The 13,187-nt window shown below is 28.4% G+C and overlaps 2 protein-coding genes across 6 annotated transcripts in view; both read right to left on the bottom strand.

The window, feature by feature from the left end:
- LOC106679798 (transformer-2 protein homolog beta) overlaps positions 1–7,984 on the bottom strand; it is a 22,601-nt gene extending 14,617 nt beyond the window's left edge. Inside the window, exons 1-3 of one of the 4 annotated variants that reach the window (XM_014419143.3) lie at positions 7,904–7,984; positions 4,999–5,147; positions 2,678–2,873 (exon numbers count right to left, since the gene is read on the bottom strand). In XM_014419143.3, coding sequence (XP_014274629.1) covers positions 2,678–2,873; positions 4,999–5,147; positions 7,904–7,909 — 351 coding nt within the window. In that variant the 5' untranslated portion in view covers positions 7,910–7,984. Of the gene's footprint in view, positions 1–2,677; positions 2,874–4,472; positions 4,716–4,998; positions 5,148–7,262; positions 7,442–7,903 lie in introns of those variants that run through there. The other 3 variants (XM_014419144.3, XM_014419141.3, XM_014419145.3) reach the window with 3 other exon arrangements.
- Positions 7,985–10,148: 2,164 nt separating this feature from the next.
- LOC106679797 (7SK snRNA methylphosphate capping enzyme) overlaps positions 10,149–13,187 on the bottom strand; it is an 11,700-nt gene continuing 8,661 nt past the window's right edge. For both annotated transcript variants that reach the window (XM_024363283.2, XM_067046007.1), the window contains one exon: positions 10,149–12,583. In XM_024363283.2, coding sequence (XP_024219051.1) covers positions 11,627–12,583 — 957 coding nt within the window. In that variant the 3' untranslated portion in view covers positions 10,149–11,626. The remainder of the gene's footprint in view (positions 12,584–13,187) is intronic.

The following is a 13,187-nucleotide window of genomic DNA, read 5'->3' as shown; positions in this document are numbered from 1 at the left end:
TTTTTTCATTCGGAGCTCTATATCTTAAAAAGTAGGAACAACACAAGAAAACCTAAGAGAACGTCATTTAAAGAATAGTAAATTTGCTAAAATATGGGCCCTAATAGAGTTATTTACGTTAAATATTTTTTGAGATATGGCTTTTTTTAAAAAACAACATTTCAGAAAAATGTTGAATGGGACATACTCAAAGATCAGTAGTTAGTGAATTTATTTTGAAAAATATATATCTCAAAAACCATTTGACGTACAGATGTCTATTAGCACTCAAATTAAAGCTAGTTTAATGAGCTATAAAGTAGTTTATCTGATATATGATGTTTATCTTTGTAGGAGTAGTAGTTTACATGAAATTTACTAAAATAAATTGATTTACAGTTGTAATTTTCATTTGCCAAATTTATCAATACCAAATTCATATGTGAATATCATAAAACCGAAGATAAGTGCCATAAACTACTTTATAGAACGTTAAATTTCCTTTATTTGGAGTGTCGGCAGACATATGTGCATCTTATAGACCAGACCTAGAGATATATTTTTTTGAAAAATCCAACATTTTATACGAAGTAGAAATTAACATTTTGTGAGTTTATTTTGTCAAATATCATAAAAACTACTACTCCTACAAAGAAAAACATAATTAACTTTTTTGTAGTAAATTTAACTAGCTTTAATTTGAGCGCAGGCAGACATCTGTACGTCCAATGGTTTCTGAAATGAAGTTTTTTTATAAATCAAACTTATTGTCCGAACAACTATAAATCTATTTATTTTAGCAAATATCATAATAACTACTATTCCTACAAAGGTAAAGGTCATAAACTTCTTTATAGTCCATTAAACTAGCTTTAATTTGAGTGCTAATATACATCTGTACGTCACATAGTTCCTGAGATATAGATTTCTCAAAATAAATTAACTACTAATCTTTCAGTAGATTTTTTAGAAATTTTGCTTTTTAAAAAGCTATATCTCGAGAACTAATAAACGTAAATAGCTCTTTTAGGGCTAATATTTCAACAAATGTATTCGTCCTTAAATAATGTTCTCTTAGATTTTTTAGTGCTGTTGTTAATTTTTAAGAATTAATATTTTTTTTAAGTTTTGAAACAGCCGCCATTTTTTATTCCCCTACCTATACTTGGCAGACTCATCAAATTTGACTAGTAATTATACATAGTTTTCATTAAAGTAATCAAAAATTGGGGTGAAATAACTGCCTTTTTTTCTTCCTGGGTCTTGGACTAAATGGACTTAAATATTAGACATTGAATTAGGCTTTCATTTGACAAAATGACTTGACTGGAACATCAGTTTTGAGAAAAGAACTTTCATATTTATTATTACAATTTACAAGAAAGAAATGAACATATATATCATTACAAACTAAATAAATATAAAGCTAAATTTAATAGTAAATTGTTATAGAATCAATATAGAAAATATGAAGATTAAATTCATGAGTTAATGATTTAGTGAAATGAAAGGCTCAAATTGCAGGAAAGGCTAATGTTGAACATTACACTAAGTTTTAAGATGAACTATATAGTCAGAACATCAACTATAAATAACAACAGTAATTTATTTATTTCTCTTATTGTTAATCAATGCATAATCCTTGGTAGATAGGAAATCGACCAGCCATCACATATAACAAATTTTGTTTTCACGCATGGGTTAATCAAATTGTTATCATAATAAAAATCTGTAATTTCTATATATTAACGTTTCTATAACCTAGTGTGGCGTAGAACTCGTTCTGTATAATTGAAAAACAATAACACAATGAACACGGTCCTACACACTTTATTATCCACAGCTTAGAACGCCAGGAGAGGAACAATCTTCACTTGGAGCTGGGCTGTGTTGGAATAAGCATTATTAGTCAATAAATCCTTGGGGTAGAAGTGAGACTCACCAAGTCAGAATTATCTATTTTTAGATTATAAACTGTTCTAAAAACAAACTCTATAACTAATGCAACCCACAATTCCATAGCTTTAATTTTGTATTGGTGCCAGGTACTTTAGCATACTTGATGCCATACGGTATAATATAACTTGTGCTACCGAACTTCATTGGATCGCTAGTCACACACACACTGCATACTTATTTTAATCTAATCAGACAATATTTTTGATCTTACGAAAAATAGACCTAGCAAGTAAACAATAATAATTATAAACAGTAGTAATATACAACAATAGAATATTAATTCTTTTTTATTTTTTCCGTCTTTTTCATGATCCCCCCTCCTTATATATATATTTATTATACTATTCCTTTGTTTCCCCCCCCCTTTCATATTTTGCTTTCAACCTAATGTATGTGCCTTTAAAAGAATGATGGATAAAAATAATGATAGAGATACAAAATATATATGAAAAATGCTTTAGTAACAAATATATAAAATATCAACAAATTAAGAGAAAATTAATATGCAGTAAATATTAAAATATACAAAAATAATTAAGTAACAAATAAAATAAAAACCCAGAGTTATGGCAAACTTTGAGAAAGTAACATGAGCACCAAAGCAGTTTTAAGTAAAAAATCCTAGATCAGAACATTCTCCAAATCATTTATTAAAACTTAGTGTTTCATTCGTAACTTGACAAAATGCATTCACTAGTTACAATATTACGATAATTTAATCAATGAAACATAAACTCACCCTACTGCCAGTGTGTCGACGCCTGTTGGACATAGGACTGCGTGAGTGAGTCCTGCGACCTCTCCTATAATGCGGTGGTGAATAGCTGGCGCTACGAGAATAGGACCTCGAGTATCTCTTGTAAGATCTTCTGGGTGATCGGGACCTAGACCTGTACTTTGAACTTCTGTATTTATGGTGCGATCTGGATCTCGACCTAATGGATGACACCACACAGAGTATCTTGCATTATTTATGTCATCCAAAATAAGAACGAATAATACCCTTTCACAGCACTTTAGCAGATTAAAATATACACCACTTTCATGACATAAAATTCAATTTGTAACAACTTTTAAAAAAAAATTTCTTTAATTAGAAAATAAACAAACTATCCAACACTCAAAAATACTACAAGATATCACCTTTATAAAAGACATTTAAACTTATGAATTAAAAACTACATAAATAAAAGTGATCCTTTAAGTTAGTTAACCTTAGTTTTTCAATTCAGGAGCAAAGGTTCGAAAGAATGAGGTTAGTTTGTTTAAGTTTATAAATATGATAATTATTATTAGTAGTACCCAGACCTACTTATCAGATATACTTCTTAAAGAACATGTGCTTTCCAATTTAGTGCATAGGAAATAATTGAATCAACCAGATTCCAGGATAAAATCCAAATGATTACATAATCAAAATGGAGAAATGTATTGTGTTAGAAGAAAAAAACAACTATATGAAGAAACTTTAGAAAAGCTTCACAACACAATTTTTGAACCTCCAAAATGCCAAGAGATTAATTCATAATCTTGTTAATTTTGAATATTCATATTTACGATTAATCATAGAAGGGGCATTGATAAAAAGAATATAGTCAGCAGTTGTTTTATAACTGATACTGAAAAAACAACAAACATATTTAATAAAATTGCAGAAAGTTATGTGTACTAATTTAGATTAATTTTCACAAAATTTAGATAGTTAACTCCCAGCAATGAAGAATAACCATGCATGACCATATCAAGTAACATATACCTTATAAGGTTACCAGATATATATTCAAACATTGTGATAATGTTCTATAATTTATAATAAAAAGATGAAATTCTGTGTCATAAACACAATAGATTAGAGAATTACTATGTTAGCAAAGAAACTCATATGAGGAGTTTTAAGTATAGAGCAAGGAAGGTACAGGTCCAAAGCCAACCATCTAGAAAATCTTTTAAGTAACAAAATTTAAGTCACAACTGGATTTGACAGATGTTATGTGTGCTGGAGGTTCTTTTGACTGTACGATAAGCCGGCTAGAGCTAGCCATGAAATGAAATAACCTTAATAAGGTCGGGGATGTTAAGAAAGATATACTTTTTGGCAACCATTTCAGCCAAAGTCATATTATAAATATAAGATGAACACGACCAACATAACAAGTTAGATAAGGGAATTAAAAAAGAAAAAGGGGATGTTAAGAAAGATATACTTTTTGGCAACCTTTCAGCCAAAGTCATATTATAAATATAAGATGAACACGACCAACATAACAAGTTAGATGAGGGAATTAAAAAAAAAAAGAAACGGAAAAAAAAATTAATCTTATGGTCATATGGTTAAGACAAACAGAACAGATAAAGTTAAAACAAAAACAATAAAATCGTAACTATTAAGAAATCCTAAACATTAATGAACCAAAAAACAGTAAATTATCTGACGGAAAGTCTTAACAATTTGAGAGGATTAAGGTAAATTATTAAGTAATGGAAATCTTACAAATAAGATGTATTCTACATAGGCCCGGGAAAATGCTCCCTACCTTCATTATAAATACCACTACAATCTCGAGACAGAATGTCTTCATTCTTGAAAAAATATATTTTTCTTTTTTTCGTTATTCTTGATCAAGGCTTGATCCAGAAGAGATGAAAACTTGATTAATGACAACTACACTTTCTCTTCTTAAATCTTCTCAAGATTTATTTATTTGAGATTTTTATTTTTTCATTTTTAAGGAGGGAGGAAATATGCGTTTTCATCCGTTGTTTTTTTCTTAATAAACCTAAACATTGAAAATAATTTAATTTATGTCCACTATTTTAACAAAATAAAAAAATAAAAATAAAAACTGACCATTTAAATTTTTTTAAATCAATAAAAAAAATGTATAATATAATAATTAAAACATATATGGAATAGTTCCCTAACAAGAAGAACTAGCATATTATTAAAAAGAATGACAGTTTAGAATAACCACAACTTTTATATTTTTTAATTGATAGATTAGACTAAACTGCACATTCAAGATATAAATTAGTTAAGATTCAATATTATGTTATAGGCACCTTGATCTGGAATATTTCCTTTTGCTTTTATGTGTTGAAGGGGACCGAGATCTACTTCTCTCTTTAGAACGAGACCTGTATGGCATAACTATTCCTTTTCTATTGCCGTTCTTACTCCGATCAGAAAGACTGCCAGCAGGGCTGTGTCCCTGGAAGAAATATGAGAGTTTCATGAATAAACAGGAACATCAATTTATAGTAAAAACAAATGCAACCTTGCAAAATTAAATATAATTACATAATAAAAAAAAGAGATACATACGGAAGAGTTTCAGTAAACTCTTAGACTAAATTCATTATCGATAAAAAGAATGAATCTCATATAACACATCTGCTACTATTCTAAAGCAGTCCTACATCTGCACAATCTGTTTGGGTCATATTCTGATTGATCGTTTGAGATTAAGACAGATGGAATGGACTGAAAGATTTCCAAAAATTAGAGTGTCAATCACAAGAATCGATGGGGAGATTCAGAGATGTATGATTGATGTAGTGTTATCCATAAACCCTTAACAACTTTAATGTTGTGATAATATCGACAATGAACAAAGCATTTTCAATAATTTAATGCAATCAGCTAATCTATAATAATTGTTGATTATGACAACCAGATTTTTAAGCAGTGGAAGAATCCAAAATATGTCAAATTGTGAATAACATACCTTAATTCTGTAAAGTCAATCCTTAATTAACATGAATATAATACTAAAAGCTTAATTAAACTTGTCTGAATCAAACTAAAACTGTTAAATATGCATAACAAAAAAAAAGCTCTAAAAACTAATATAAGAAATTTCAGGTATTAATCACAAGTCAAGTGGAAAGAAGAAAAGTTGGAGCGGGAATCCAAAAACAGAATCAATGAACGATTTTTTATAATTCTCTATTCAACTAAATTGACTCGAGCTATCTTTAGTCATTCCTTATATTTTCATATTCTAATTAAATAATAATATCGGGAAACATAACGAATTAATAAACATTAGATGGAATATCTACACTTACTTAGGCATAAAATAGCAAATATCACTCAATTATAATCAAAATAATCTAATTTAAAAAAAAAAAGTTCAAAATATGAAATTTGATGAAGGAAACTGATGTTTTGAATAATTACAATAAAGAAATATAGTAAAAAAAAAACAAAAAAAAAAAAACATCGAATTTCAAAATATTAATCTAAAGACCGAGAATCGAATATATATTAGATTTGAAAAATTCTGTATAATGTAATAAAATGTGCAATCACAAGGAAACCCAATGACTATTAATGATTTATAAACTGCCCTGTAGCTACAAAGGAATTACGGTTAGATTTAACCTTGTGCATTAGTATATTATATTAGTATAAAAATTAGTAAATCAACCCAAAGGTTTAAGAATGCCTAATCAAGTAGTTACATTACTTAATATTTCACGGTAATAAGTTTTCACCAAATGTTAATCCAGCTAAGTATATTGTCACAACTAAGCCAAATTCAGTTTACATATAAATTATATTTCTATAGTATCAGGTTAAGACTAAACATTATTAGATTAATATTCAATGCACTATTTTCACTGAAGTTTATTCTTGGTCCCAGTTGTTTATAAAAGAAATAGAGACCCAACTACACATATACATAAGAATTGATAAAAATAAAATAAAATTTGAACCGATTACCTAATCCTTACAAAAATCAACTGCTAATTGATCGGAAAAATCCAAAATCACAAACCAGATGAAACAATCTAGCACCAACTTCCAACAGAATGTTATACCCCCTGCTGAGGTGGCCCAAAAAAGAAAATCAATACAACCATAACAAATTGAATAAATAAAAATTTTAAAAATACAGGTTAGATATTAATTTTAAAACATATTATCACCTTAATAAAAGATTGAAATAATAAAATATAAATAGTAAAGATAAATTAAATTAGCAGAATGGAAACATGGAATTCAAATTGTCAAATGACCAACAAAATCAATTACTAATACCACATTGTTATAAATAAAACATTAAATCATCCAATTGTTTATAAATCAACCAAGTACATGGTGGAATAATGATATAAAACTGGGATCTTAAGCAACCAATTTCCAAATTAAAATGTTAATAATTAATAAAATAATTTAATAAACAGTACACAAATATGAACATTAATAATTGGAATACAGATGTTGGACTCGTCCACAAGCTGATTTATTCAAGATCAACGGTAAGCTTCAGAAGATACTATAATACATAATAATTAATAGTAATAACAAAATATCTTACATCCCGGTCGCTTCCATCCTCCCTGTCGCTCATTTTACGGGCTACAGAAACGCCACAATCCGAAAAGTAAAGACTAGGAACTGATCAGTAACTCACCCAGGAAAAATTACAAATGGCTGTGAGCACGCTGAGGCCTCTACAAGGCGTCTTTCGGAACTGATGCTGACTTGATTTCAATATTTGACTAATGTGTAACATTATTATCAAATAAAGATTTTAAATTATCTATAAAAAAAATAGATAAGTCTCTAGATTTTTTTTCGTAAGGATTAATTAATAATTATAAAGTTTATATTTTTCACAGGGAAGTAAGTTGCTTCGACATTAGGAGGGGGGCTCTAAAATTTTCTAACAGGTCTGAGAGTTATTTATTATCTGAAGTTTGCTCTTTTACTAAATATGTTTGGAATAGTGACCTCTAAACAGCGTTTATTTGCAATGCTGAGTACAATTAACCCCCATGAGTAATTTTTTATCACAATTTTCAGCTGGGTTTTAAAATTATTGGGAAGAAATGACACCCTCCTTCCCTCTGTAATGATGTCCAAGTGTATTTCATTATAGAAACTTTCTCTTGAAAATAATTAAATATAAACATATAATAGAAAGTTTGTAATAGTTGTATTATTTTAATTACTTACCCACATAAAAAGTTATCTTCAAATGATACTTGTCCTTTACTTCATTACAAACTAGAATAGAAAGTTTTGAGAGTATAACATGCAATCTGATTAAGATCTTGTTTTGACCAATCTTACACCACATTATGGCTCACAAAGGGTAAAGTTCAGTTTGTACTAAAATTTAAATCCTACATTTATCAAATCCTTTGTTTATTAGCCAAACCTAAACAAATTATCTCTAGGAATTTTTTTTCATCAGAAATAAATTAAAATTTGTATTATAAAAAGTATCATTACCAGCTAGTGTTTCATGAATTCTCTTCTTATAAGTTAATAATTCTTCTTGAAAATTACTTTCCATAGGTGTTGAATCTGTTTTTTAATTCCTCTTGGGAACTAAATTCGGAATAAAAAACTAATTATATTTAAGTAGTGGTTTACTAATCTTTTTTAAATTAGATAATTAGTTTATTTAGGGATTTTAATTTAGATGCTCTTAAATTTGCAATGATGGTGATTTAAAAGTTCACTTTTGCTACTACAAGTATAATTTTAAAATCTGTGGCATGAAATATTAACATTAAGATGAATAATTGAAGACAAAAGAGTAAAACAAGTTGCTATGTAATGTTTGAAAAAATACAATAAGAATAAAGGAGTACTTTAATCCTTTCTGAATGTAGTCTTGTTTAATTTCTCTAAACCTTAAATTGTGGTAATATTCTGAATTGAATTAACCATTATTAAATAGCTTTTATTAAAATTAGGCTAATACACTATATGTTTTAGTAATTAAGTAAAAATATTTAAGTCTCTTAAACCTTGTATAATAAATTATTTTGATGACTTCATACTGGTGTTAAGTACATTTCCATTAGCTTTATGAAAAATACAATTAAACTCTCTCTTTTAGGAGAATTAATTGAAAAGTTGTAATTTTCACAAAAGAGAGAACCTTTGGTTGTATAATTATAACTTTTCAATTAATGTTTTGTAGGTACAAATTAGGATTTTATACCTGAATCTTTTTAGTCAATAAATTAATAGAAAAGTTATAATTTTTTTTTAAAATGGAGTACCTTTAATTGTATTTTTTCTAAAGTTTACAGGTATATAGCACTACTGTGAAGTAAGCCATTGATATGATAACGTTAATCTCTGCAATAATAGTAAATAGTTACACTAAACATATATATTGATATGAGGAGATGGTTGGAGGTGCGGTCAGAATATAATACAAATAAGTTTAAATCACTTTCTTTTTGAAATTTCAACTTATTTGTGTTATATTCTGACCCCACCCTCGAACCATCTTCTCCTCATATATATTATTCAAGGTCAACTATCTTATCATTATAAATGATTGACCGTATTTTTCAATATACAGAGATGAACGGAGGTGGGAGGGAGGAATCAAAAAGGAACAAAAATTAGTTGACAACTATTTATATGCCATTTCATCCCACTCTGCAGGTATAAAAAAGATACAAAACAACTAAAAATATGTTGAGTGTAGACAATACATTTTCAACATATTTATGTTATATTGATGTAGACAATCCTACATTTTCAACATATTTATGTAGACAATCCTACATTGTCAATTACATTTATTTATTTTAAACCTTTTTTAGCCCTGATGAGTAGGGTGAAACATCAGAAAGTAAATGGTCGTTAACCACTTTTTGTTTCTCTTGAACTACACCCCCGGCCGTCTTTTTCTTATTAAAAATAATTATTTAGCACTTCACCATTAGCTTACCTTATTTTAGTCTACTATATTTGTTTTTACTTTTACTTGTCTATTATTGTACTCAATATTATTCCTCCTGTACATTTTATTCTAAATTATGCTTATAATTTTTATATAGTTTTCATTTTATTACATAATCCAACCATAGTTTACAAAATATTTCATATTTCAATATCATCAAATAGACCTACCGCAGATTACAATATTTTTTATCTTGTTTTTTTCTCTATGATGGAGCCTCACAACATTGGGCAAAACACTAATAAACAGTTTTTAGTAATCTTATTTTGAGCAATCTTTTTTTACTACCATTCGGACTGGCCCATTTTCCTTTATTAATGAAATACAGTCAACTTATATCTCCCAATAATCTTCCAATTAAACTCTGAAGTATTTATTATTATTATTATTTTTTCAGGAATAATGATAATGTACAGTTAATTAAACACTTTAAGGTTATGACGGGATAGTCGTTAAAAACTTTTAGGGAAAAAAAAAAACACAAAGAAATTTTGATAGACACATCTATATCATTCCTTAATATCTTACAAGAGATTGTAAATACTAATATATCATGGTCTTGAATATCAGTATACAAAACATTATTTACAATATGAAACACTACAAAGAATCCTTTTAAAACAAGGATATTAACAGCCACTTGATAAATTCCTAAATACAATACAAAATAAATTATCAATTATAAAGGCTAGTACTTTCCTCTCCAAGTTGTAGTGATAACAGCCAAATTGAATAAACCTCTAAAGATTAAAAACAATCACATCACTAACAGAATTTTTATAAATCATTCATTCTTTATTTTTACATTGTCTCATTTAATGATACAAAAACATTTTGATTAGAAACAAATTCATTATTATATTAACATATGTTGAATATATATTACAAATTTACATTAGACATTACAGTTCTCTTTGAATTTTATTCAATATATATCATAAATACAATTATGTACAAGCACAACAAAAATAATAAGGTCATGAACCCCAATCATTTCATTATTCTCACATCTACTATACATATAATACAAGTAAATAATTTATCCTGTGGAGGTAGAGAAATACTGAAATTTTAATCAGAGCCAAGTAGATATGAAGATAGATTATTTTTTTAGTTAGAATATAAACACAAAAAAGTTTTTTATTTCCAATAATGTTTGTAAAATATAAATAGTTAGTTTATTACAGTAAACAAAAATAAATGTTAATTTCATCGGCAACCACATACTTATTTAATCAAGAAAAATAAATTTTAACCAAACATAATTTACATATTAAACAAAAACTATGAAGGTTATAAACAAGAAAAATACAATTCAGTAAAATAATATAAAATAAAAAATAAACTATCTTCATCAATGAAAAATAATTTTATAAAAATAACAAATTGAACTACAAAGAATAACAATTATCTTTTATGTTTCAAGAATACAACTTTTACCTAACTTTAAAATGAAATTGATGTAAAAAATGAAGTCCCTCAAAAATTTCAATTTAATAAAAGATTGATAACCAGTAATTTTTAAACTTCAATATCTAAATCAAAGAGGCGAGGGTAAACTTTTTTACAAGTTTAAGCAGACTGCTGGTAAATAAAACAGAAATGAAATATACAATAATATCTAATAATAACAATAATAACTTAAAAAGTTTAGACTTAAAATTAATAAATATTCTCATTTCTTACTTAGATTTATCTGTTAACGAGCATTATGTTATCCTTTGAAGAGGAATGTACATGCATTAAATTAAATCAATAATTATGATACAAAAGTATATTAAGGATAATAAGGATTCTTTGTCTTTTGATACTTTACAATAGCTACATTAATATTTATAGAGAAGTAAAAAAAAAAAAAAAAAAAAAAAAAGTGAATACAATATACACGGTACAAGTATGCAGTAACTCTTACAGCATGTAAATTTAACTCATGAGATTACTTCTTTCAGTCATTATAACAAATTAATTCATTTCAACAGGGAGGTATCCACGACTCCACCTGTCATATTAGAATTTGCTTCACAACTCGTACCTGTACTGGACGCAGATTGATTTTTACTATCTGTTTCAGGTGACTGGACTTTAGACAAGTTTTCTTTAACAAAAGGCATTGTTTTGTTTTCAGATATTACAGTATTACTTTGCATTGGTAAGGCAGAATCTGTAACAACTTCCATTGATTCTGAGCCACTTACATTACCAACAACTTTATTTGTTTTAATATCTTTTTTTGCAGTACCACTGTTTTCTCTTGTTGAGGTATCCCTTGCAAACCTCATTAAAGTATCTGTTTGGATATCTCCTTCTACAGAACTGTCTTCACTTGTAGAAATTTCTCTTGCGAACCTCGATAAAGTATCTGTTTGGATATCTTGTTCTATATTAGCACTACCTCCACTCTTAGAAATATCACTAGTAAGTCTTGATAGAGTATCTCTTTGTATATCTTCTTCTGCAATAGTACTAACTCCACTCTTAGAAATATCACTAGTGAGCCTAGACAATGTATCTTTTTGGATGTCTTTTTCTGCCGTAGCACTACCTCCACTTATAGAAACATCACTAGCGAGCCTCGATAGAGTATCTGTTTGAATATCTTCTTCTGCCCTAGCACTGCCTTCACTTATAGAAACATCACTCGCAAGCCTCGATAGAGTATCTGTTTGGATATCTTCAGCTGTGCTTGAACTGCTTTCTTTAAGAGGGGTATCAATACTGAGACTTGTTTGACTATCTCCACGAGGTGTTTGACTAGGTGGAGTTTCTCCCTTTGTAAAAAGCTTTATTGGCCTTTGAAAACCTTTTTGAGGATGCATTGGAGCTCCAACGACTTCACACTTACTAAATCCCACCTCAGAAAGCAGATATTCAGTAAATTTTGCAGGAAAAAATTTAATATTCTGGTAGTTCATCCATATTGTCTCCTGAAATCATAAATAATTAATATAATTTAATTAATGAGAAAAGGTAATAGACTGTGTTTAAAAATGTAATGATTATATTTTAATTGAAATCCAAGGAATGCTTTAAGATGCTTTTTAATCACAAAATTTAATGTCATGTCGCAACTGACTCCTCAGTAACCTATGTTGGAAATCACACGAATTAGGTTTAGTCCATCTACAACTGATTTCTAATTATTGAAAGTATGGAAAAGAGATTTTATGCTGTAAAATTCTGGGAACCAGCCTTGAAATTCTCATGGCACAAGGGTTCCAGGTGGGCCATGGCTTGGACAAGGTGACCTTCAGAGACCTTAAAGATCTCCAACCACATTACACCATAACCATTGAAAACGAGGGTTCTTGGATATAGCAGTGTAGAGGATTTATGACCACATCATACCATAATCATTGAGCCAGGACTAGTAAGAAGGGTAAGGATAGAAAGGAACCAAAATGGTAGGATGAGATTGAGCCCAGAGGTAAATCTCAACCATGGTAGTAATCATGGGTCTGTACTCAGAAGATGAAGACCAACCAATCATGAAACTGCTTCAGATCAATCTGCATCACTACATTTTGCTAT

Source organism: Halyomorpha halys, unplaced genomic scaffold, assembly GCF_000696795.3.
Source record: "Halyomorpha halys isolate HHAL.00 unplaced genomic scaffold, Hhal_1.1 Scaffold220.1, whole genome shotgun sequence".
Lineage (NCBI taxonomy): Eukaryota > Metazoa > Arthropoda > Insecta > Hemiptera > Pentatomidae > Halyomorpha > Halyomorpha halys.
Note: the sequence above shows the minus strand (reverse complement) of the source record. Positions and strands in the feature narration are given on the sequence as shown.